General features: G+C 46.6%; 1 protein-coding gene across 1 annotated transcript in view; it reads left to right on the top strand.

The window, feature by feature from the left end:
- The first annotated feature begins 371 nt into the window (after positions 1-371).
- The window catches only part of LOC126292317 (dihydropyrimidinase), a 94,337-nt gene continuing 70,387 nt past the window's right edge, over positions 372-24,321 (top strand). The window contains exons 1-3 of the mRNA XM_049986254.1: positions 372-477; positions 7,170-7,264; positions 7,345-7,418. Coding sequence (XP_049842211.1) covers positions 472-477; positions 7,170-7,264; positions 7,345-7,418 — 175 coding nt within the window. The 5' untranslated portion in view covers positions 372-471. The remainder of the gene's footprint in view (positions 478-7,169; positions 7,265-7,344; positions 7,419-24,321) is intronic.

The raw sequence follows: 24,321 nt of genomic DNA, 5'->3' as shown, positions 1-24,321 counted from the left end.
GACAGCACACACACCCATGCCCGAGTAAGGATTCGAACCTGCGACCGTAGCAGCCCCGCGGTTCCGGACTGCAGCGCCTTCAGCGCCAGATATGGCTCGTTGAAGCACTGGTATTTACTCTAGAAAGGTTATCGAAGTAGTTCGTTTCGCTACAGAGGGTGCGATAGCATTACCGCATGGAGATAACCCCAGTCTGACCAGGCATTTTTTGCTCATCTACTTTTAAATGCTGATAATGAAATAAGAAAGTAGTATTTTTTTGCCCTCGTGTACAGATGTGAACTTTCCGCTAATTATGTCTCTTATTCGTTCGATTGGGCTGCTGTAGCTCCGCCCCTGGGCATCAGAGGGAGGGGGTGGGGGGGGGGGGAATTCATGCACTTGAGAACATTTAAATAAGACGCTTCTGTGTCAATTTGGGCACATATCGGGTTTTACTGTGATCGGGTTCTGAACGTCCTGCACTTCATAATGGAGGTAAGAAACCTGTTTCTGTTATCACTTCACTAAGAACAATAATCCATGTTTATTTTCAAAAAATAGGGATGGCTCAGTGCCGTATGTGCTGTAACGCAATTGAACCCACAAAAATACATAATATGCAGCGTCAGTATACAGGCCTCCGATAAAAATGTGGTAACAATGAGAGGAAAGTACGCTTGAAAATAAATGCAAGTAGTAGCCAAGCCTTCAGGTTGTGCTGTTGTATTTGACCACGAAGGCCACCTGTGTGATATCCTCGATACGTTGTAAAAGTCAGCCGTAGTCACAACACAGTGTGCTGTGTAGTCGCGTGTACGTTACGACGGAGCCAATTCCAAAGTGGGTAAATTGTTGGTGCCCGTACGGTGATTGATTCCCTAACCAAGGAATCCTAAGTGGTTAGTGTTTCAAGAAGCACCGTATGCAAGATTTGTGCCGCATAGAAAAAAAAAGTGGAAGAATATCACCAGCTAAGTGACAGCGCGAGCGAAAGTATGTGTTGAGTGATCCTGACAGACGGTCATTCAAGAGGACTGTGACGAAAAATAAGAGCAGCTGCAAAAGTGACGAGCGGTCTCAGGCGCTGCACTCATGGACTGTGCGGCTGGTCCCGGCGGTGTTTCGATTCATCCCTCGGGCATGGGTGTGTGTGTTTGTCCTTACGTTAATGTAGGTTATGTAGTGTGTAAGCTTAGGGATTGATGGCCTTAGCAGTTTTCAGAGTACCTAAAGGCTCAATACAACTTTTTTTCACAAGTACAGATAGCGTTGAGGATCAGTGGACAAAGTTCAATACCATCGTACAATATGTGTTAGATGAGTATGTGCCAAGCAAGATCATAAGAGATGCAAAAGAGCCGCCGTGGTACAACAACCGAGTTAGAAGACTGCTGCGGAAGCAAAAGGAACTTCACAGCAAACATAAACATAGCCAAGACCTTGTAGACAACCAAAAATTACGTGAAGCGAAATTTAGTGTGAGGAGGGCTATGCGAGAGGCGTTCAATGAATTCGAAAGTAAAGTTCTATGTACTGACTTGGCAAAAAATCCTAAGAAATTTTGGTCTTATGTCAAAGCAGTAGGTGGATCAAAATAAAATCTCCAGAAACTCTGAGACCAAAGTGGTACTGAAACAGAGGATCACAGACTAAAGGCCGAAATACTTAATGTGTTTTTTTTTGAAAGATCTTTCACAAAGGAAGACTGCACTGTAGTTCCTTCTCTAGATTGTCGAACAGATGACAAGATGGTAGATATCGAAATAGACGACAGAGGGATAGAGAAACAATTCAAATCGCTCAAAAGAGAAAAGGCCGCTGGATCTGATGGGAGACCAGTTCGATTTTACATAGAGTACGTGAAGGAACTTGCCCCCCTTCTTGCAGCGGTGTACCGCATGTCTCTAGAAGAGCGTAGCGTTCTAAAGGTTTGGACAAGGGGACAGGTCATCCCCGTTTTCAAGAAGGGACGTCGAACAGATGTGCAGAACTACAGACCTACATCTCTAAAGTCGATCACTTGTAGAATTTTGGAACACGTATTACGTTCGAGTATAATGACTTTTCTGGAGACTAGAAATCTACTCTGTAGGATTCAGCATGGGTTTCGAAAAAGACGATCGTGTGAAACCCAGCTCGCACTATTCGTCCACGAGACTCAGAGGGCCATAGACACAGGTTCACAGGTACATGCCGTGTTTCTTGACGTTCGGTACAGTTCCCCACAGTCATTTAAAGAACAAAGTAAGAGCATAAGGACTATCAGACCAATTGTGTGATTGAATTGAAGAGTTCCTAGATAACAGAACGCAGCGTTTCATTCTCAATTGAGAGAAGTCTTCCGAAGTAAGAATGATCTCATGTGTGCCGCAGGGGAGTCCCGTAGGACCGTTGCTGTTCACAATATACATAAATGACCTTGTGGATGACATTGGAAGTTCACTGAGGCTTTTTGCGGATGATGCTGTGGTATATCGACAGGTTGTAACAATGGAAGAATCCTAAGGTAATGCAATCCGAAAACGTATCGCGAATACGTAGAAAGAAGGATCCTTTATTGTATGGTTATATGGTAGCGGAACAAACACTGGTAGCAGTTAATTCTGTAAAATATCTGGGAGTATGCATGCGGAACGATTTGAAGTGGAATGATCATATAAAATTAATTGTTGGTAAGGCGGGCACCAGGTTGAGATTCATTGGGAGAGTCCTTAGAAAATGTAGTCCATCAACAAAGGAGGTGGCTTACAAAACACTCGTTCCACCTATACTCGAGTATTGCTCATCAGTGTGGGATCCGTACCAGAAGATGCAAAGAAGAGCGGCGCGTTTCGTCACAGGGTTATTTGGTAAGCGTGATAGCGTTACGGAGATGTTTAGCAAACTCAAGTGGCAGACTCTGCAAGAGAGGCGCTCTTCATCGCGATGTAGCTTGCTGTCCAGGTTTCGAGAGGGTGCGTTTCTGGATGAGGTATCGAATATATTGCTTCCCCCTACTTATACCTCCCACGGAGACCACGAATGTAAAATTAGAGAGATTCGAACTTTCCGGCAGCCGTTCTTCCCGCGAACCATACGCGACTGGAACCGGATAGGGAGGTAATGACAGTGGCATGTAAAGTGCCCTCCGCCACGCACCGTTGGGTGGCTTGCGGAGTATAAACGTAGATGTAGATGTAGGTGATGGTTTGGACAGTCATCTCATGGTATTCCGTAGGTACCATGGTTATTCTGCTAGGTCGCATTACTGACGAGAATTTTTCGACCATTTTGGTTCATCCCGTCTATGCTACGACACGTTGTTTCTTCTTCAGTTGTGACGTCATACTTTGTTCACGCAGCTCGCATAGTCCAGGACTGGCTTTGTGAGCACCAGGAAGCACTGGCCCGTCTCCGCTGGCCACTCAGTATTACTGAGACTTTGTGGTCCACACGGGAGATAGATAAGTGATCGCTATCTACATCGATCATCGTTAGCAGAATTTGCCACTATATTCCAGAAAGAATATTATAAATTTTCCCTTTAAAATCATGCAGCAACTGTATCCACCCCTTCGGAGACGACTGAAAGCTGTTTTGAACGCCAACAATTTTTGGCACCCTATTCTACATCTACATCCATACTGCGAAAGCCACCTGACGATGTGTGGTGGAGGGTACCTTGAGTACCTCTATCGGTTCTCCCGGTATTCCAGTCTCGTATTGTTCGTGGAAACAAGGATTGTCGGTATGCCTCTGTGTGAGCTCTAATCCATCTGATTTTATCCTCATGGTCTCGTCGCAAGATATACGTAGGAGGGAGCAATATACTGCTTGACTCTTCGGTGAAGGTATGTTCTCGAAACTTCAACAAAAGCCCGTACCGAGCTACTGAGCGTCTCTCCTGCAGAGTCTTCCACTGGAGTTTATCTATCATCTCCGTCACGCTTTCGCGATTACTAAATGATGCTGTAACGAAGCGCGCTGCTCCCTATCTGGTACGGATCCTACACTGCTGAGCAGTATTCAAGCAGCGGGCGAACAAGCGTACTGTTTTCGGATTGCATTTCCTTAGGATTCTTCCAATGCAGCTCAGTCTGGCATCTGCTTTACCGACGATCAACTTTATACGATCATTCCATTTTAAATCACTCCTAATGCCTACTCCCAGGTAATTTATGGAATTAACTGCTTCCAGTTGCTGACCTATTATATTGTAGCTAAATGATAAGGGATCTTTCTTTCTATGTATTCGCAGCACATTACACTTGTCTACATTGAGATTCAATTGCCATTCCTTGCTCCATGCGTCAATTCGCTGCAGATCCTCGTGCATTTCAGTACATTTTTCCATTGTTACAACCTCTCGATACACCACAGCATCATCCGCAAAAAGCCTCAGTGAACTTCCGATGTCATCCACAAGGTCATTTATGTATATTGTGAATAGCAACGGTCCTACGACACTCCACTGCGGCACACCTGAAATCACTTCGGAAGACTTCTCTCCATTGAGAATGGCATGCTGCGTTCTGTTATCTAGAAACTCTTTAATCCAATCACACAATTGGTCTGACAGTCTATATGCTCTTGCTTTGTTCATTAAACGACTGTGGGGAACTGTAAGGAACGCCTTGCGAAAGTCAAGAAACACGGCGTCTACCTGTGAACCCGTGTCTATGGCCCTCTGAGTCTCGTGGACGAATAGCGCGAGCTGGGTTTTACACGACCGTCTTTTTGAAACCCATGCTGATTCCTACAGAGTAGATTTCTAGTCTGCTGAAAAGTCACTGTGGCAGTACCATGTTTTTGTCCACCCCTTGTATTAGTCTCCTTTGTGCTGTGGCATTGAGTGCTTGAAGTATTTATACTGTGTGTGTGCTTTAGCAATATGTGTTATTTTCATGCGAGAGGCTAGTGCAAAACAGCAAGATGATGCACACTGAAGCGCCAACGAAACTGGTATAGCATCCGCAATCAAATTCAGAGATATGTAAACAAGCAGAATACGGTGCCGTGTTCGGCAACGCCTATACAGGACAAGAAGTGTCTGGCTCAGTTGTTAGTGCGGTTACTGCTGCTACGATGGCAAGTTACCAAGCTTTAAGTGAGTGGTGTTGTAGTCGGCTCGCGAGCGATGGGGCACAGCATCTCCGAGGTAGCGATGAAGGGGGGGATTTCCCCGTACGACCGTTTCACGAGTGTCCCCGTCAATATCAGGAATCAGGTAAAACATCAAATCTCAGACATTGCTGCGGCCGGAAAAATATCCTGCAATAACGGGACAGACAGCTGAAGAGAATCTTTCAGCGTGACAGAAGCGCAGCCCTACCGCAAATATGGCAGATTTCAGTTCGAAATGGTTCAAATGGCTCTGAACACTATGGGACAACATCGGAGATCGTCAGTCCCCTATAACTTAGAACTACTTAAACCTAACTAACCTAAGGACATCACACACATCCATGCCCGAGGCAGGATTCGAACCTGCGACCGTAGCGGTCGCACGGGTCAAGCCTGAAGCGCCTAGAACCGCTCGGCCACATCGGCCCGCGCAGATTTCAGTCCTCGGATGTCAACAAGTGTGAGCGGGCCAACCATTCAGCGAAACATCATCGATATCCTCATCCGGAGGCGAAGGCCTACCCGTCTACCCTTGACAAATGCACGAGGCGCTTGGGTCCGTCAGCACCGACATTGGACTGTTGATGACTGGAAACGTGTTGGCTTGTCGGACGAGTCTCGTTTCAAATTGTATCGAGTGGATGGACGTTTATATTTACGGAGACAGACTCATGAATCCATGGATTCTGCATGTCTGCAATTGACTGGTCAAGCTGGTGAAGGCTCTGTAATGGTGTAGGTATGTGCAGTTCGAGTAATATGGGACCCCTGATACACCTAGATACGACTCTGACATATGACACTGCAAGTAGGCTGTTTAGGTTTTCATGTTGGTAATTCCACGTAGCGCTCTGTATGAAAATCACTGACTGTGCTGTGTGCAGTCTGTGGCTGGTTAGCATTGTTGGAATTCGCTATTGTAGTGTTTGGCTTTTGGATGTGAACAGCGCGTAGCGTTGCGCAGTAGGAGGTGAGCCGCCAGCAGTGGTAGATGTGGGGAGAGAGATGGCGGATTTTTGAGGGCGGACGATCTGGATGTGTGTCCATCAGAAAGAGTAAATTTGTAATATTGGATATCATGAACTGATTATATATATATATATATATATATATATATATATATATATATATGATGACTTTGCAACATTATTAAGGTAAATTCATTGTTTGTTCTCTATCAAAATCTTTCATTTGCTGACTATGCCTATCAGTAGTTAGTGCCTTCAGTAGTTTGAATCTTTTATTTAGCTGGCAGTAGTGGCGCTCGCTGTATTGCAGTAGTTCGAGTGACCAAGATTTTTGTGAGGTAAGTGATTTGGGAAAGGTAGAGGTTATTGTTAGTCAGGGCCATTCTTTTGTAGGGATTTTTGAAGGTCAGATTGCGTTGCGCTAAAAATGTTGTGTGTCAGTTTAGTATTGATGAGAACAGGTAAAGAGCCAAATGTCTGAGTACGTTCAGTTCTGCTCAGCTGTTTGAAAATCAAATAATGTAAGAGGTTTATCAGCACAGTAATACATAATTTTTTCTAAGGGGATGTTTCAAGATGTACCTAAGCATCCTGTCACCTGCATCCATTCACGTCAATTGTGCATTCCAACGGACTTGTGCAGTTGTAACAGAACAATGCGACACCCCACAAGTCCAGATTGCTACAAACTGGCTCCAGGAACACTCTTCTGAGTTTGAACACTTCCGCTGGCCACCATATTCCCCAGACATGAACATTATTGAGCAAATTTGGGATACCTTGCAACGTGCTGTTCCGAAATGATATCCACCCCCTCATAGTCTTGCGTATTTATGGACAGCCCTGCAAGATTCACGGTATCAATTCCCTCCAGCACAACTTCATGCCAGTTACTTTGGCTCTTCACTGTATGTGTATTACAGAACCATGTAATTGTTAACCTTTTCATCCGCTGAGATACCTTGTTAGTGAGGCATTAGCTACAGAATCTCCGCGATCCAACGTGAACTGCGGCATGTAATTCATATGTATCAAGAAAGTCCATTTTCAAGTTGTCAGGAAGTGGTTTGTTAGACTGATAATAAAGTTAATTGCACTCTTTCTCTTTCTTTGCAGAGTTCCCAGAACAGGATACTTATCAAACATGGGAAGATTGTCAATGTCGATTCTGTGATAGATGGAGATGTTTACATTGAAGGTGGAGTAATAAAGTGAGTTTCGTCAATCTGAAGTGCATTATCTTAATACTGTCAAGAAGTCTCCATCGAAGTTCAAAGTTTGTTTTCCGCAGGCAAGTTGGCAGCAATCTGACCGTTCCTGGCGGTACGAGAATAATTGATGCTCGTGGGAAGTATGTGATACCTGGTAAGTAGCAAAACACTTAGCCCTTCCTGGCTAAGAATCAGAAATTTTTACTTCATGGGCCACGGCTATTTTTCTAATGACTGATATTTAGTTTTTCATTAACCGTTCTGTAGCTTCATTGGAAAACGAGCAATCTCAGATTTTGCTTTCATAAGGTGAAATACACCATGCAGCTATTGTATGGTTGGCTGTCTTAAGTGACTGAGATGCTTAGAGTGCAGAATTATTGGCTCGAATCATGTTAATTCATAGTTTGCGTGTTCTGGCTCTGCGTAGCCGAAAGCACACATTCTGATGTCGTTAGTAACCACAGAGCTGGACAATATTTTTAGAACACTTAAAAGAATTCTAAAATTCCAGTTGTAACTGAAACTGTCGTTTCATTTTATGAACCCCAATCTGATTGGAGATTTCCTCCGCTCAGTGACTGGCTGTTTCTGTCGTCTTGGTAATCTTCATCGACGCGCAAGTCGCCGAAGGGGTATCACAAAAGCCTAGCAGCGGGCGATGAGGTCTATCCCTCCTCCCCCTCCCTGGGGGGTCCTCGACACACGACATTTAGAATTCTTTTACATCTACATCTACATCCATACTCCGCAAGCCACGCGACAGTGTGTGGCGGAGGGTACTTTGAGTACCTCTATCGGTTCTCCCTTCTATTCCTGTCTCGTATTGTTCGTGGAAACAAAGATTGTCGGTATGCCTCTGTGTGGGCTCTTAATCTCTCTTCTTTTATCCTCATGGTCTCTTCGCGAGATATACGTAGGAGGGACCGATATACTGCTTGACTCCTCGGTGAAGGTATGTTCTCGAAACTTCAACAAAAGCCCGTACCGAGCTAGTGAGACTCTCTTCTGCAGAGTCTTCCACTGGAGTTTATCTATCATCTCCGTAACGCTTCCGCGATTACTAAATGATCCTGTAACGAAGCGCGCTGCTCTCCGTTGGATCCCTTCTATCTCTTCTATCAATCCTATGTGGAACGGATCCCACACTGGTGAGCAGTATTCGAGAGATGGGCGAACAAGTGTACTGTAACCAACTTCCTATGTTTTCGGATGGCATTGCCTTACGATTCTTCCAATGAATCCCAGTCTGGCATCTGCTTTACCGACGATCAACTTTATATGATCATTCCATTTTAAATCACTCCTAATGCGTACTCCCAGATAATTTATGGAATTAACTGCTTCCAGTTGCTGACCTGCTATATTGTAGCTAAATGGTAAAGGATCTTTCTTTCTATGTACTCGCAGAACATTACACTTGTCTACATTGAAATTCAATTGCCATTCCCTGCACCATGCGTCAATTCTTTGCAGATCCTCCTGCATTTCAGTACAATTTTCGATTGGTACAACCTCTCGATATACAACATTCACAAAAAGCCTCAGTGAACTTCCGATGTCATCCACAAGGTCATTTGTGTATATTGCGAGCCGGCCGCGGTGGTCTCGCGGTTCTAGGCGCTAAGTCCAGAACCGCGCGACTGCTACGGTCGCAGGTTCGAATTGTGCCTCGGATACGGATGTGTGTGACGTCCTTAGGTTAGTTAGGGTTAAGTAGTTCTAAGTCCTAGGGGACTGATGACCACAGATGTTAAGTCCCATAGTGCTCAGAGCCATTTGAACCATGTATATTGCGAATAGCAACGGTCCTACGACCCTGCCCTGCGGCACACCTGATATCACTCTTACTTCGGAAGACTTCATTCCATTGAGAATGACATGCTGCGTTCTGTTATCTAGGAACTCTTCAATCCAATCACACAATTGGTCTGATAGTCCATATGCTCTTTGTTCATTAAACGACTGTGGGGAACTGTATCGAACGCCTTGCCGAAGTCAAGAAACACGGCATCTACCTGGGAACCCGTGTCTATGGCCCTCTGAGTCCCGTGGACGAATAGGGCGAGCTCGGTTTCACACGATCGTCTGATTCCTACAAATTTCTAGTCTCCAGAAATTTTAAAAATACTGTCCAGCTGTATAAGCTTACCAGACGAAAAAATTTGTGGCCCCTAGGGAAATCATAAGCATCGTTTAAACCTATATAATTCCGCCCCTGGATTTGTTAACCGCCTGGATTCCGTTAGGAAGTGACACTACAATATTGTGCAGATACGTCGCACACACGTTAAGTCACTCACTGCAGTATCTGATCGAGCAATTTCACCAAATTATGGGGATGATGATGTCGGTGTCTGATCCGTCATTCCAACAAATGTCCCATAGACTTTCTCTGAGATTCAAGTCAGGTGATTTTGGCGGGCCAATCGAAATGGAAAAAGGTAGGGAAGTGTTCAGAAAACCAATGACACATTTTTTCAGCCCGCTGAACTTTGTGTTGTCGTTCTTTGTGCGACAGACTCCAAATGTTGATTACATGCAGTTCCCGTCGAAATGTTCTCTAACTAGCATGCTGGGATGGACCTTCAGTCACTGCTTGCATCAACTCGATTTTGATTCTGAAGTCGTTAAACGCGTCTCCGGCCATTCTCGGTCTGTATCTTTCTGCGACCGCAATTCTGAGATCGTGTTTCGTGACCATGAGTATTACGTCACTGCTTCTACACACGTTGAACAGCCAGCCGCGAAAGACCAACAAATCCCGCAATTTCATACAAACTGTATCCACATTCGTGCATTGGTAAGCGCTAAAGGAAACCAAAGAAAAATGTTGAACAAAAAGTTCAAGGAGAAAAAATAAGAACTTTGAGGTGTGCCGATGTCATGGTAATTCCGTCAGAGGCAGCAAAGAATTTGGGAAATCAGTTGAACGGAATAGATAGCGTCCTGAAAGGAGGATATAAGATGAGCATCAATAAAACCAAAACGAGGATAGTGGAACGTAAAACTGGTTCAAATGGCTCTGAGCACTATGGGACAACATCTGAGGTCATAAGTCCCCTAGAACTTAGAACTACTTAACCCTAACTAACCTAAGGACATCACACACATCCGTATCCGAGGACAATTCGAACCTGCGACCGTAGCAGTCGCGCGGTTCCGGACCGAGCGCCTAGAACCGCTCGGCCACCACGTCCGGCAACTGATGATGGTCGATGTAGAGTGGATGTAAAAGTAGACTGGCAATGGCAACAAAAGCATTTCTCAAGAAGAGAAGTTTGTTAACATAGAATAGTCTTTTCAAAGAAGGTATCTGAATGGAGTGTAGCCATGTATGGAAGTGAAACATGGACGATAAACAGTTAAGACAAGAAAATAATAGAAGCTTTTTAAGTGTGCCGCTACAAAAGAATGCCGAAGATCAGATGGGTAGATCACATAAGTAATGAGAAGTTACTGAATAGAGTTGGGAAGAGATTGGTGGAACAACCTGACTAGAAGAAGGGATCGGTTGGTAGGACACATTCTGAGGCATCAAGCGACCACCAGTTTAGTACTGGAGCAATCGTAGACCGTAGAGAGACACCGACACATGAATACATGAGGGAAGTTTCCAACCGATTTCTCATACACTAACAGCAGTTGACCGGCGTTGCCTGGTGAAACGTTGTTGTGATGCCTCGCGTAAGGAGGAGAAATGCGTACCATCACGTTTCCGACTTGGATAAAGGTCGGATTGTAGCCTATCGCGATTGCGGTTTATCGTATCGCTACATTGTTACTCGCGTTGCTCGACATCCAATGACTGTTAGCAGAATTGGAATCAGGGGGGTTCAGGAGGGTAATACGGAACGCCGTACTGGATTCTAACGGCCTCGTATCACTAGCAGTCGAGATGATAGGCATCTTATCCGCATGGCTATAACGGATCGTATAGCCACGTCTCTATCCCTGAGTCAACAGATGAGTACGTTTGCAAGACAAAACCATCTGCACGAATAGTTCGACGACCTTTGCGGCAGCACGGACTATCAGCTCGAAGACCATGGCTGCGGTTTCCCTTGACGCTGCATCGCAGACAGGAGCGCCTGCGATGGTGTACTCGACGACGGATCTGGGTGCACGAATGGCAAAATGTCATTTTTTCGGATGAATCCAGGTTCTTTTTACAGCATCATGGTGGTCGCATCCGTGTTTGGCGACATCGCGGTGAACGGACATTGGAAGCGTGTATTCGTCATCGCCATACTGGCGTATCACCCAGCGTGATGGTATGGGGTGCCATCGGTTACACGTCTCGGTCACCTCTTGTTCGCATTGACGGCACTTTGAACAGTGGAAGTTACATTTCAGAAGTGTTACGACCCGTCGCTCTACCCTTCATTCGATCCCTGCGAAACCCGACATTCAGCAGGATAATGCACGATCGCATGTTACAGGTCCTATACGGGCCTTTCTGGATACAGAAAATGTTCGATTGCTGCCCTGGCCAGCACATTCTCCAGATCTCTCCCCAATTGGAAACGTCTGGTCAATGGTGGCCGAGCAACTGGCTCGTCACAATACGCCAGTCACTACTCTTGATTAACTGTGGTATCGTGTTGAAGCTTCATGGACAGCTGTACCTTTACACGCTACCCAAGCTCTGTTTGACTCAATGCCAGGCGTATCAAGGCCGTTATTACGGCCAGAGTTGGTTGTTCTCGATACTGATTTCTCAGAGTCTATGCACCCAAACTGCGTGAAAATGTAATGTCAGTTCGAGTATAATACACTCCTGGAAATGGAAAAAAGAACACATTGACACCGGTGTGTCAGACCCACCATACTTGCTCCGGACACTGCGAGAGGGCTGTACAAGCAATGATCACACGCACGGCACAGCGGACACACCAGGAAACGCGGTGTTGGCCGTCGAATGGCGCTAGCTGCGCAGCATTTGTGCACCGCCACCGTCAGTGTCAGCCATTTTGCCGTGGCATACGGAGCTCCATCGCAGTCTTTAACACTGGTAGCATGCCGCGACAGCGTGGACGTGAACCGTATGTGCAGCTGACGGACTTTGAGCGAGGGCGTATAGTGGGCATGCGGGAGGCCGGGTGGACGTACCGCCGAATTGCTCAACACGTGGGGGGTGAGGTCTCCACAGTACATGGATGTTGCCGCCAGTGGTCGGCGGAAGGTGCACGTGCCCGTCGACCTGGGACCGGACCGCAGCGACGCACGGATGCACGCAAAGACCGTAGGATCCTACGCAGTGCCGTAGGGGAACGCACCACCACTTCACAGCAAATTAGGGACACTGTTGCTCCTGGGGTATCGGCGAGGACCATTCGCAACCGTCTCCATGAAGCTGGGCTACGGTCCCGCACACCGTTAGGCCGTCTTCCGCTCACGCCCCAACATCGTGCAGCCCGCCTCCAGTGGTGTCGCGACAGGCGTGAATGGAGGGACGAATGGAGACGTGTCGTCTTCAGCGATGAGAGTCGCTTCTGCCTTGGTGCCAATGATGGTCGTATGCGTGTTTGGCGCCGTGCAGGTGAGCGCCACAATCAGGACTGCATACGACCGAGGCACACAGGGCCAACACCCGGCATCACGGTGTGGGGAGCGATCTCCTACACTGGCCGTACACCTCTGGTGATCGTCGAGGGGACACTGAATAGTGCACGGTACATCCAAACCGTCATCTAACCCATCGTTCTACCATTCCTAGACCGGCAAGGGAACTTGCTGTTCCAACAGGACAATGCATTTCCTCATGTATCCCGTGCCACGTGCTCTAGAAGGTGTAAGTCAACTACCCTGGCCAGCAATATCTCCGGATCTGTCCCCCATTGAGCATGTTTGGGACTGGATGAAGCGTCGTCTCACGCGGTCTGCACGTCCAGCACGAACGCTGGTCCAACTGAGGCGCCAGGTGGAAATGGCATGGCAAGCCGTTCCACAGGACTACATCCAGCATCTCTACGATCGTCTCCATGGGAGAATAACAGCCTGCATTGCTGCGAAAGGTGGATATACACTGTACTAGTGCCGACATTGTGCATGCTCTGTTGCCTGTGTCTATGTGCCTGTGGTTCTGTCAGTGTGATCATGTGATGTATCTGACCCCAGGAATGTGTCAATAAAGTTTCCCCTTCCTGGGACAATGAATTCACGGTGTTCTTATTTCAATTTCCAGGAGTGTACATTTGTCCAATGCAACTCGTTTATCATCTGCATTTCTTCTGGGTGTAGCAATTTTAATGGCCAGTAGTGTAGGTACGAGAATTAAAATACAGAGATACGTTAACAGGCAGAAACCAGCAGTGCCTTCGCGAGCGCGTATATATAAGTGGCTGGCGCTTTTGTTAGCTCTGATAATGCTGCTACAATGTCAGGTTATCAAGCTTTCATTGAGTTTGAACGTGGTGCTATAGTTGAGGCACGAGCGATGGGACACGGCATCTCCGAGGTAGGGATGAAATGGAGATTTTCCCTGCGACAATTTCACGAGTGTACCGTGAATATCAGGAATGAAACATAAAATTTCCGACGTCGCTGCTGCTGGAAAAAGGTCCTGCAAGAACGGGTCCAATGTCGACTGAAGAGAATCTTTCAACGTGACAGAAGTGCAACCCTTCCGCAAATTGTTGCAGATTTCAGTGCTGGGCCAACACCAAGTGTCTGCGAGCCAACCATCCAACCATCATCGATATGGGATTTCGGAGCCGAAGGCCCACCCATGTACCGTTGCTGACTGCGCGATACAAAGCTGTACGCCTAGCCTATGCCCGTAAACAACGACATTCGACTGTTGATGACTGGAAACTTGTTGCCTGTTCGGACGAGTTTCGTTACAAATTCTATCGAGCGGATGGACTTGTATGGGAATGGAGACAACCTCATGAATCCATGGAACCTGCATGTCAGCAGCTATCAAGGTGGTGGAGGCTCTGTAATGGTGTGGGGCGTGTGCAGCTGGAGTGATATGGAGCCCCTGGTACGTCTAGATACGACTCTGATAGGCGACACGTACGTAAGCATCCTGTATGATCACCTGCATCAAATCATGTCCATTGTACTTCCGACGGACTTCGGAAATTCGAGCTGGACAATGCGACACGCTACACGTCCAGAATTGCTACAGATTGGCTCCAGGATCACTCTTCAGAGTTTAAACACTTCCGCTGCCCACCAATCTCCCCAGATATGAACATGGGATGCCTTGCAAGGCGCTGTTGAGAAGAGATCTCCACCCACTCGTACTCTTAAGGATCTGTGGTCACTCCAGAAGGATTCACTGTGTGTGTTCCCTCCAGCACTACTCCAGACATTAGTCGAGCCCATGCAAGCACTCCAGCGTGCTCGCAGGGACCTGTACGATGTTAGGCAGGTGTACCAGTTTCTTTGGCTCTTTAGAGTATAATCACGGCATATTCCAGAATAGGTAAACATCACAAACATTAGAAATTTCGAGAACCTTCAAGAAATGATGAACAACGCGTAACAAATAATTTCTGATGGTCGGCCAGCGATGTCAACCGCTACGCCACACTGCATGCAGGACAGCTGGCGGCCGTGCTCCATCTCCTGAGGAAACAACGACTCGCTAGTGCAGAAACTCTCGCTGGACCTGACAACAGCATCCTAGATCCAAATCTTGTAGGTGGGCCTCTGTAGGGCAGCGCTGGCGGTCCTCGCCTTCTGGCAGTGTTGCCACATCCTCTTCGTCGACCTGCTTCATGCGGAGGACTTAGGCAACGTCTCTGCGCTTTTGTTTTCTTGATGACGTGTTATAATCCTCGGCTTCGTATCTGACGTCTGGAAAATGACAAACTGTTTTTTGTTGTTTGGGGGAAGAGTCCAAACTGCGAGGTCATCGGACTTATTGGATTAGGGAAGAATGGGGAAGGAATTCGGCCGTGCCCTTTCAAAGGAACCATCCCGGCATCTGCCTGGAGCGATTTAGGGAAATCGCGGAAAACCTAAATCATGATGGCCGGACGCGGGATTGAACCGTCGTCCTCCCGAATGGGAGTCCAGTGTGCTAACCACTGCGCCACCTCGCTCGGTGAAAAGTGACAAAGAACACGATCCACTTCAGAGTCGTGCATTTGTAAATTTCCTACTAGACCCACTTTCTGCACAGTCATAAAAGTCCGTACTATTTCTCGCTGGCTGTGCCACACGACGGTGCTTGGCGTCCTTCCCCTTGGAGTCCAGCGTTCCTATACGAGCCATGTCTCGCCTCTTCGGTCCTTGTGACAAGATACTTCATGTAGTCGTCCGAATATCATCCCGTTGAAAAGAGATCAGTGTATCCATTGCCATCTCGACCCCACTACCATGAAGCGGAAAAAATAGTGTGATTGTAGTGTCTTGCTTCACCATTTTCCATGTGAATGTCACGACAGGCAACTCGTATACTAATCTCTGTGTTGACATCAACATACATTGAGAGCATTTCTGCCAACATCTTACTAAAGCTTTCTGTGAGGCCATTCGTCTCTGAGTGGTAGTCAGTTGCCGGCCTGTGTGGGCGTGCGGTTCTAGGCGCTTCAATCTGGAACCGCGCGACCTCTACGGTCCCATGTTCGAATCCTGCCTCGGGCATGGATACATGTGATGTCCTTAGGTTAGTTAGGTTTAATTAGTTCTGAGTTCTAGGGGACGACCTCAGATATTAAGTCCCATAGTGCTCAGAGGAAGCATTTTCACGCCATCAGATTGTAGCACCTCTTGTGCAATCTTCATAAATTCTAAAACATAAATTCTTCTTTGCTTAGTTCCTCCCCCTTCAAGGCTTCCATGGTTTTCATCAATGCTGGACCTCCCCTCTGCTCAGCAGAAATGTGAAGTAATGTAGCAATGGCTGAGTTCTTGTCCACGCTGCTTTGCTCTCAGTCGGTGTCCTTGGTTTTTCGGCCACTTTAGTACACCACTGTTGTATTCTTGAAGCCTCAGTTCCCATCTCGTCAGTAGGCCCGACAATCCTTCAGGATGTCAGCCAACATATAGAATGATGGTACTTCACAACTGTGAATAGTTTGCCGAATAAATGCGGCCCTAATTTGTTGATTACCCAAAAAACTGCAATGAACTCTTTGTCGATTGTACAGCATCCCTAGTTCACGACTTAGGAATCACCTTTTCAGCACCTTGTTGAATTTGTTCTAGAACTGCACCTATTACATAATGGCTAGAGTTGGTGTAAAGTTCTGTTTCAGCTGTCTCATCATACAACGCTAGGATCAAGATTACTGTTAGCGCCCCCTTAAGGACATGGAAAGATCGTTCTTGCATCTAGTTGCAGGAAAATTCTTCGTCTCCCTGGAGTAGCTGTTCCAAGGGAAATGCTCAGTGCAGAAGACCTTTATGAACCGCTGATAGTACAAGCCCATTCTGGAAAAATATCTCACATCACACACGCACCGAGCAGTGGGAGAATCTGTAACTGGCCTCATTTTCTTTGGATCAGGACTAGGTGCCACAAGATTTTTATTTCTTGGCCAACGAAAAGGCACTTTCTCAGATTCAGGTGAGGCTTGCAGTACTAACACAATGCAGCACTGTTCTTAAGTCACTTGGGCGTCTTTGAAAAATCAACAATGTCATCCAGATAGCAAAGTGTCGAAGTGCCGAAGCAGGTTGCCATGGAACGCTCGAAAGTGACTGGACGATTACACAAGCCAAACGACATAACTCAGAATTTGTGGACGCCAACAGATGCTATAATGCCAGTCTTTCCCTGGACAGCGTCGTCAACCTCGACTTACTAGTTGGCTATCTGCATGTCCAGAGTTGAGATATATTCTGCTCCTTTCAAGCAGTATAGGGGTTCATCAATTCTTGGCAACAGGTAGACATCTTTTTTCTTGATTTTGTTGTCAAAGGTAGTCGAGGCAGAAACACTATGAGCCATCATTCTTCTTCACAAAGACCACAGGACCAAGGAAAGAATTAAGGATTTCCTGAAAAATTCAGTGATGTTGCCGTGGCCCTGGCTGTTGGCTTCATCGCAGGCACCAAACATACAGCAGTTCACAACAGGTTGCTGTCTTGCCGAGCCACCAGCTATACGATTCGGGTGTTCACGAGGAAACAGTCTGGGAGCCATGTAAGCATGCCAGGTTGCTTCTCTCTGCATATCCAGCAACCGCCACAGCGCTTTTGCTGTCGCCAGAAGCTCGCAGCTACAAGAAGTGTACCACCTGAAGGTCTTCCCTGCGTCCTTCCGTCACGAAGCTTTGTTTGTCGCTCCCTTTTCACTCTCCTGCAGAAGTTAACACTAAGGCACACTTCGGACCTTACCTCGACTACACCAAGAGCTTCCTCAATCAGAATTCACTCATCACAGCTGACTCTGTACTGAGATACACCGGTGTAGTGGCAATATCCAGTCTTTTAGCAAGAGTGGTAAGGAGTACAGTCATGTTGAGAAAGACCAGAACAGCTTGAAACACTAGAGATAGGACGTTTATATTTACAGGACATGTAAACTAGTATGTTCTGCAGAAATGGTTAGCATTTGAACCATGTCGAGGTGCGGGTTTAAGATCAACATCGATATCTTGGCGCAACACCACCTACCGGTATATTGTGCCTGCAGCTCTGAGATGTATACATCCGGAACACTGATGATCGTCTAGGAAGAAGTGTTTCGGCAGTGCAACGCCTGCGTGCAGACTGGTTCATGGAGAGCCGTAGAACACGACGAGATGGATCAGGTCACACCACCCACAACTCTGCCCCCCCCCCCACCCCCTCGAAGAGATCGTCACATTATCAGAATGGCTTCGTAGGACAGAACTGAGTCCTCCTCGCCGCTGGTGCAACTGTGGAACAGTGTAACACATGCTACACTGTCAGGGGTGACAGTCCGTCGACTTTTATTACGGCATGGGTTACGTGCGCGTCGTCGACTTCTCCGTCTATCTTTGACGAATGTGCAGGAACATGCTAGATGGAGATGGCGTATGGAACGACGTCACCTGGGAAAGGAATGGCTTCAAATAGTGTTTTCGGACAAATCCAGGTTCTGCTTGTTTGAAAATGATTGCATTTTCGTTCGTCGCAGACAGGGGGACAGGCATCACACTCACTGCATCCACGCAGACATACAGGGTCAAAAGTATTTAAACCGACAAACTCTGGGAGGTTGTAGGAGACATCAAAACAAATATTTTTCCCTAATGTCATTTTTTCCTGTGAGGAGTGTTTAAACCAGTAGATGAAGATTTCTCTGGCGGTCAAATTAATTAAACCAACAAACACTTTTCCATTTTTTATGACCCAGAGACAACACATTAACACAACCCAATTTCAATTACAGTAGATTTTCAAAAATGCCTCCATTGACACGTAAACGAAGTTTACACCGTCGGATCATGTTCTGTCTGACACGGGCAAAAACCCCAGGAGTATCCTGAATTTTTCCTGCTGTTGCTACTATCCGGGCAACCAGATCCTCTTCTGATGCAACGGGAGTTGCGTAAACAAGGTTGCGCATCTCTCCAAAAGTCCAGAGAGGACATATGCGGGGCTCGAGCAGGCCATGGTACAGGACCACCTCTGCCAATCCACGTTTCTGGGAACCGTCGGTCCAGGAATCGACGCACACGACGACTGAAATGTGCCGGCGCCCCGTCATGTTGGAACCACATGCGTTGTCTTATAGGGGGCGGGCCGTCTTCCAGCAATTCTGCCAATGCTCTGGCGAGAAAATTGTAATAGTGCCAGCCATGTAATGGCCTAGGCATGAGATACTGCCCAATTAAACATTCCCCAACAACACCGACCCACACTTTAACGAAGAACCGCACTTGAAGAGCGCTAGTAACTGTGGCATGTGGGTTATCCTCACTCCAAACATGCGAATTGTGCATGTTGAAGACTCCATCACGCCCGAACATTGCCTCATCGGTACACAACACAGAAGATGGAAATGTAGGACGCATTTGACACTGTTCCAGGTATCACTGCGAAAACTGTGCTCTTGGTGGATAATGAACTGGTTCCAGGTTGTGGACACGATGTAAGTGAAATGGACGTAACAATTGCTCTCCATCGACTGTCATTCGCCTGACTCATCCTCATGTTACTTGCAACTGCACGAGTGCTGATTGAAGGATCCCGCTCCACATGCTTCCTAGAATTGCAGCTAAATGACCCGGCATCACGCAGACGTTGGTACACAGCACCAAAGGCTGTTTGATGCGGCATACGGCCGATTAGGATATTGCTGTTGATCAACCCATTGTGCAGCTCGTCCGCTGTGGTGCGCTACGTAGCACGCACCAACCATATCAGTGTACTCACTCCGGATGTATCGCTCCATTAGTAAACAGAGACAATGCACTACTACACTGGTGGACAGCAGTTGCCTACAACTGAAGAGCTAATACGCCCTCTAACAACGAAATATCTTAATATGACTTCTAACAACTGAAGAGCTTAAAACAGCCTCCACCGGTTTAAATAATCCTCATTGGAAATAGTTCCATTAGGGAAAAATATTTGTTTTGATGTTTTGATGTCCCCTACAACCTCCCAGAGTTTGTCGGTTTAAATACGTTTTACCCTGTATAGCGCCAACTCAAGGCCGTATGTTGCGGGGTGGTATTGGATACAAGCACAAATCACAGTTGATAGCTGTCCAGGGCACTGTGACCAGTGTGACCTACGTGAATGACATCCTGCGAGTCGTAGCCATACCCTTCCTGCGCAACACTTCAGATACAATTTTTATGGAAGGCGATGCACACCTAAATGTTGCTGCACGAACACGTGCCTTCTTGCTGTCACAGGAAGTTGGCCTTTTGCCCTGACCCACCAGATCGCTAGGCCTGTCGCCAGTCTAAACCATGTGGGATATTGTGAAATGGCAGGTGCAGAGCCTTGACCCAATGCCAACCACGACAGAATCTTGGAACCAGGTGATTGCAGCATGGATGGCTAACCACAGGACGCAACTCACACTTTATACGCGTCGATGCCATCACGCATGGAACAAGTTATCAGGACCCATTGTGAGCCCTGTGCCCACTTGGTAACACGACACTAGCTGAACCGATGTAAGACATCATTGCTTACATATTCCGCCCTCACAATCACATTCCGCACATCAAGACGCCCAAACTCGATAAGATAAAGTCAATGTTGTAAGAATTCACGTTAACGATATGCAAATAACAAATAAGCGCACCGTGGTTGAAATACTCGAGGGTGGCGTACACAAACACACACACACACACACACACACACACACACACACACACACACACTCAAGACACGACAGTCGCAGGGGCTTGCTTTTAGTTCGGGAGAGAAACCGCAGAACGGGACACCGGTCCCTTCGGAGGACGATCCAGCCTGTCTATGTTGGCCAGTAACCTCCCGTGGAGCGGACAGCGTTTGCCCGGGGGAAAGGAGGAACGACCCCGTGTTCGGCTTAAAAGTAAATTCCGCTACATTGTGTGAGACTGATCAGCCTACGCATTCTTTACACATAGCATGTAGTTTCAGAGATTTTCACAGGGAGACAGCAAACGCTAACCGCTAAAGCTATAAGCTTCTGGACTGGTCGCCTTAAACGAAACGTCATTCTCCCATTTTAGAAGAGTAATGCCGATTGGCAGACGCTATTCCTGACGCCTCGGGCTGAAGGAGTAATGGAAGAAAACAAAAGATATGCCCCTTCACGTCTGGCGTGGAGAAGAGTCGTTCCGCGGTTGCTCTTGGAGTGAGAACACGTGACGAGAGCGTGCGCGCTCGTACGTGTACTCAAAGAGCGAGGAACAAGTCTGTCGTCAGTACTTCACTGGGAGAGCACCGCTGTCGAGAGCGAACCGATGTGCGACTCTGTATTGACTCCTTGCGATTAAGCGTTGTTCACTGTGTTGACCGATACACTTATTGTGCTGTGTGAACGGACAGAGTTATACTTAAACGCCTGCGAGCGAATTTTTGAGTGGCATCGTGGTGGACTGGTTATCTGACCGGTGTACCATGCCAATAGTTAGACTAGGGGCGAATAGGAATCCTTGACTTCATCAAGGCATAGGGAGAGTTTGATTGGCGAAGATCAATCAAGACAGAACGAGAGTTATCTTATTTGTCAGCAGTGAGTGCCGCAGACAGCAGTCATCGCAGCTTACGCTATTGTGCACTACAGCTCTTGCGAGCCCCATATTTCCTCTACAACAGTACCCTTCACTGCATTTCACACGCGACAGCCTCGACCGTACTTAGCACATTCTAATGGAGAATTATTCAAGTTGAGTAGGTGTGGCTTTCAGCCTTTCTGCAGAAATTTCATTATCGAATCCTATCCTTGGGAGGTAACTTCACATTCCGAAAAGAACCAGGATATAACTTGTTGAATTCATAACTAAAAGTGCCATTGTGCGTTCTCAGAATTTTTGCAAAATAAATAACAATTTTCGTTAGTTTCATGTTTTTCTGACACTAACTAGCACTACTCCAATAACCAAGTATCCCACTAGTTACGTAAGAAATTTTGTGAATCTTTGTGTCGTTTCCTTACATGGGGACGACTCCTGAAGATATTTATTGATGAAAGTTTTTCAGGCATTTCTCTGTAGAACGTTAGGAGCGTCTGTCTGACTTCCGTAGTAGTGTGGGGGTGGAAATTGCATCTTGCAGGAGCCACAGGGTAATGGGAACATGTCAGATTAATCCGTTGCGCAGAATAACAAGATAATAAAAAATCCCACGCTCACACCGAGATGACTAAAATGCTAATCATTTCTGCATAACGTGCTACGGTCATCACCGCTGCACGGTGCAGTTTTCAGCTGAGAGCGGCTACGTTCATCCTGCAATCACCTAAAATGCACGTTTTTGCAACTGATATATCGCCATACTCTATACCAGCTGCTAATGCAGTACTTCGCGGTGTCTTTCTTACTACAGTCATGTTCATAGAAAAGAAGGGTAGAAATGCAGATGTGTGGAGCAGCAGTGCAGCAGTAGTACGAGCACTGGGTCAGAACCTCGCTGAGTGGTGAACAGCGCACAGCACCGATGAGAAATCACCGAAGTTAAGCGCTGTCGGGCTTGGCTAGTACTTGGATGGATCACCGTCCAGGTCTGCCGAGTGTTGTTGGCAAGCAGCGTGGACTCACACTTGTGAGGCCAATGGAGGAGCTGCGTGACTGAGAAGTGGCCGGGAGTGCGCAGCGCTGACCACATTCCCCTCCCGCATCCCCACATCCGGTGACGCCTATGATCTGAGGATGACACGGCGGCCGGTAGGTACCTCCGAGGCCCGTGCGGACGGTGTTTGTGTAGCAAGCAGCATCAGTTTAGCATGCGTGACGGTTTGGTGTGTGAGAAACAAAATTATGACCAAAGGTGGCTGTGCCAGCCGAGTTGGAGCAAAAACTAGTGTGCGGAATCCTCGTCACATCTTATCAGGCCATGGGGATGCAGGGTGACGAATCGAAGAGTGGCGGAAAAGTATTGGTGGAAGGGAAGAATGAACGATGTGCATCATTACATCAGAAACTGTTTAGAAAGTTGTAATGGTACTTGAATTACGTAACCATTACGGCACCTCGCCACAACCTCTCGATACCAGCAATATTCTAGTGTGTTTCTGTAAAATAGTTAACATAGTTCTGTGACAACATTCAGATTTGATTTCATTAATGTAGAGGTACTTCGATACATCGATATGTATATATTACAATGATATTATTCTTATGTGTATTCTTTCTTTTGTCACTATGATCTTTGACGTACTTGTAACTCTGATTTTTGGGCGCGTAAGCGGTTATTAGAGAGTCAAGCTTTGGTTGTAATGTTAAAAAGACTCAAATTGTAGACAGTTTATGAAATGTGAACTTTAACAGTGAGGAAGATATTTTCAAGTATGTTTTATATTGTGAAGTGATGTTTTGGAACGAGTTACGTGACATTCCAACAAAAGTAATAAAAAAAAGTGTAACTTAAATTCGGAGTCCTGATTACTTTCTTACATCAACGTGGTCCTAACTTGCAAAAGTTTAATATTCAAGAATGGTTTATGAAACACATGTACAAAACTTTTGAATATCGCAGAATAACATCTACGCCTCTTTCTGCGTCCGAGCTTGGAATCATCACTACCTAGATTTTCGACGATTGAGCCATGAGTTCACAACGAGACCAGCGTGAGAACACGAAAAGATGAGTGCCTATTTTATCCATTATTTCAAGAAATGACTTTGTTGACTGTGCTCTAATGACACCTGCCACTTCATATAACTTTATTCTGACCCGAAAATGCAGTATTTAGCAGCGTGAGAAACACTACAATCATAATTAATTTTTGATTTTTGTCGTGGTAGGGTTGTTAGAAGGTTAACAGCATGTGGAACCAGAACTAGGTGCTATTGCTGAGGTTGCCACAAGCAATGCAACCGTTAAATTTGATTGGGATGGAAGAGTGTGTGTCATTAAACTGAACACCAGCTGACCACAATGGATCTTTTTTTTGTTGCATTGATATGGCGCTGATACCGCACCAGCAGGCAATCAAAGTCGCACAAGTGTTAGTTAATAGGCACATTTTGAAGTTCTGAGTGTCGGACACAATAATTACACACAAAGGGACGAGCTTCGTGTAAGACATAATGAAGGAGTTGAGTCATTTGTTAGAAGTAAAGATGTTAAGAAATAGTCCACTTCATTCTCAACCTAACACAGGGACAGAACGAGTTCATCAGACAATTGGGAACATACCTAGTACGTAAATAAAAATGTCGTGTGACTAAAGCCTCCCGTCGGGTAGGCCGCTCGCCGGGTGCAAGTCTTTCTATTTGACGCCACTTTGTCAAAATGCGCGTCGATGGGGATGAAATGATGATGATTAGGACAATACCCAGTCCCTGAGCGGAGAAACTCTCCGACGCAGCCGGGAATCGAACTCGGGCCCTTAGGATTGACATTCTGTCGCGCTGACCCCGCAGCTAACGGGGGGGGGGGGGGGGGGGGAGGGGGGGAGGGAGGACACCTAATACGTGAGACAGCATAAAAATATCTGGCCGCGGCCCCAAAAATCTTGT

Source organism: Schistocerca gregaria, chromosome 9 (assembly GCF_023897955.1).
Source record: "Schistocerca gregaria isolate iqSchGreg1 chromosome 9, iqSchGreg1.2, whole genome shotgun sequence".
Classification (NCBI taxonomy): Eukaryota; Metazoa; Arthropoda; class Insecta; order Orthoptera; family Acrididae; genus Schistocerca; species Schistocerca gregaria.
The sequence above is the reverse complement of the archived record's forward strand: the minus strand, read 5'-3'. Positions and strand labels throughout refer to the sequence as shown.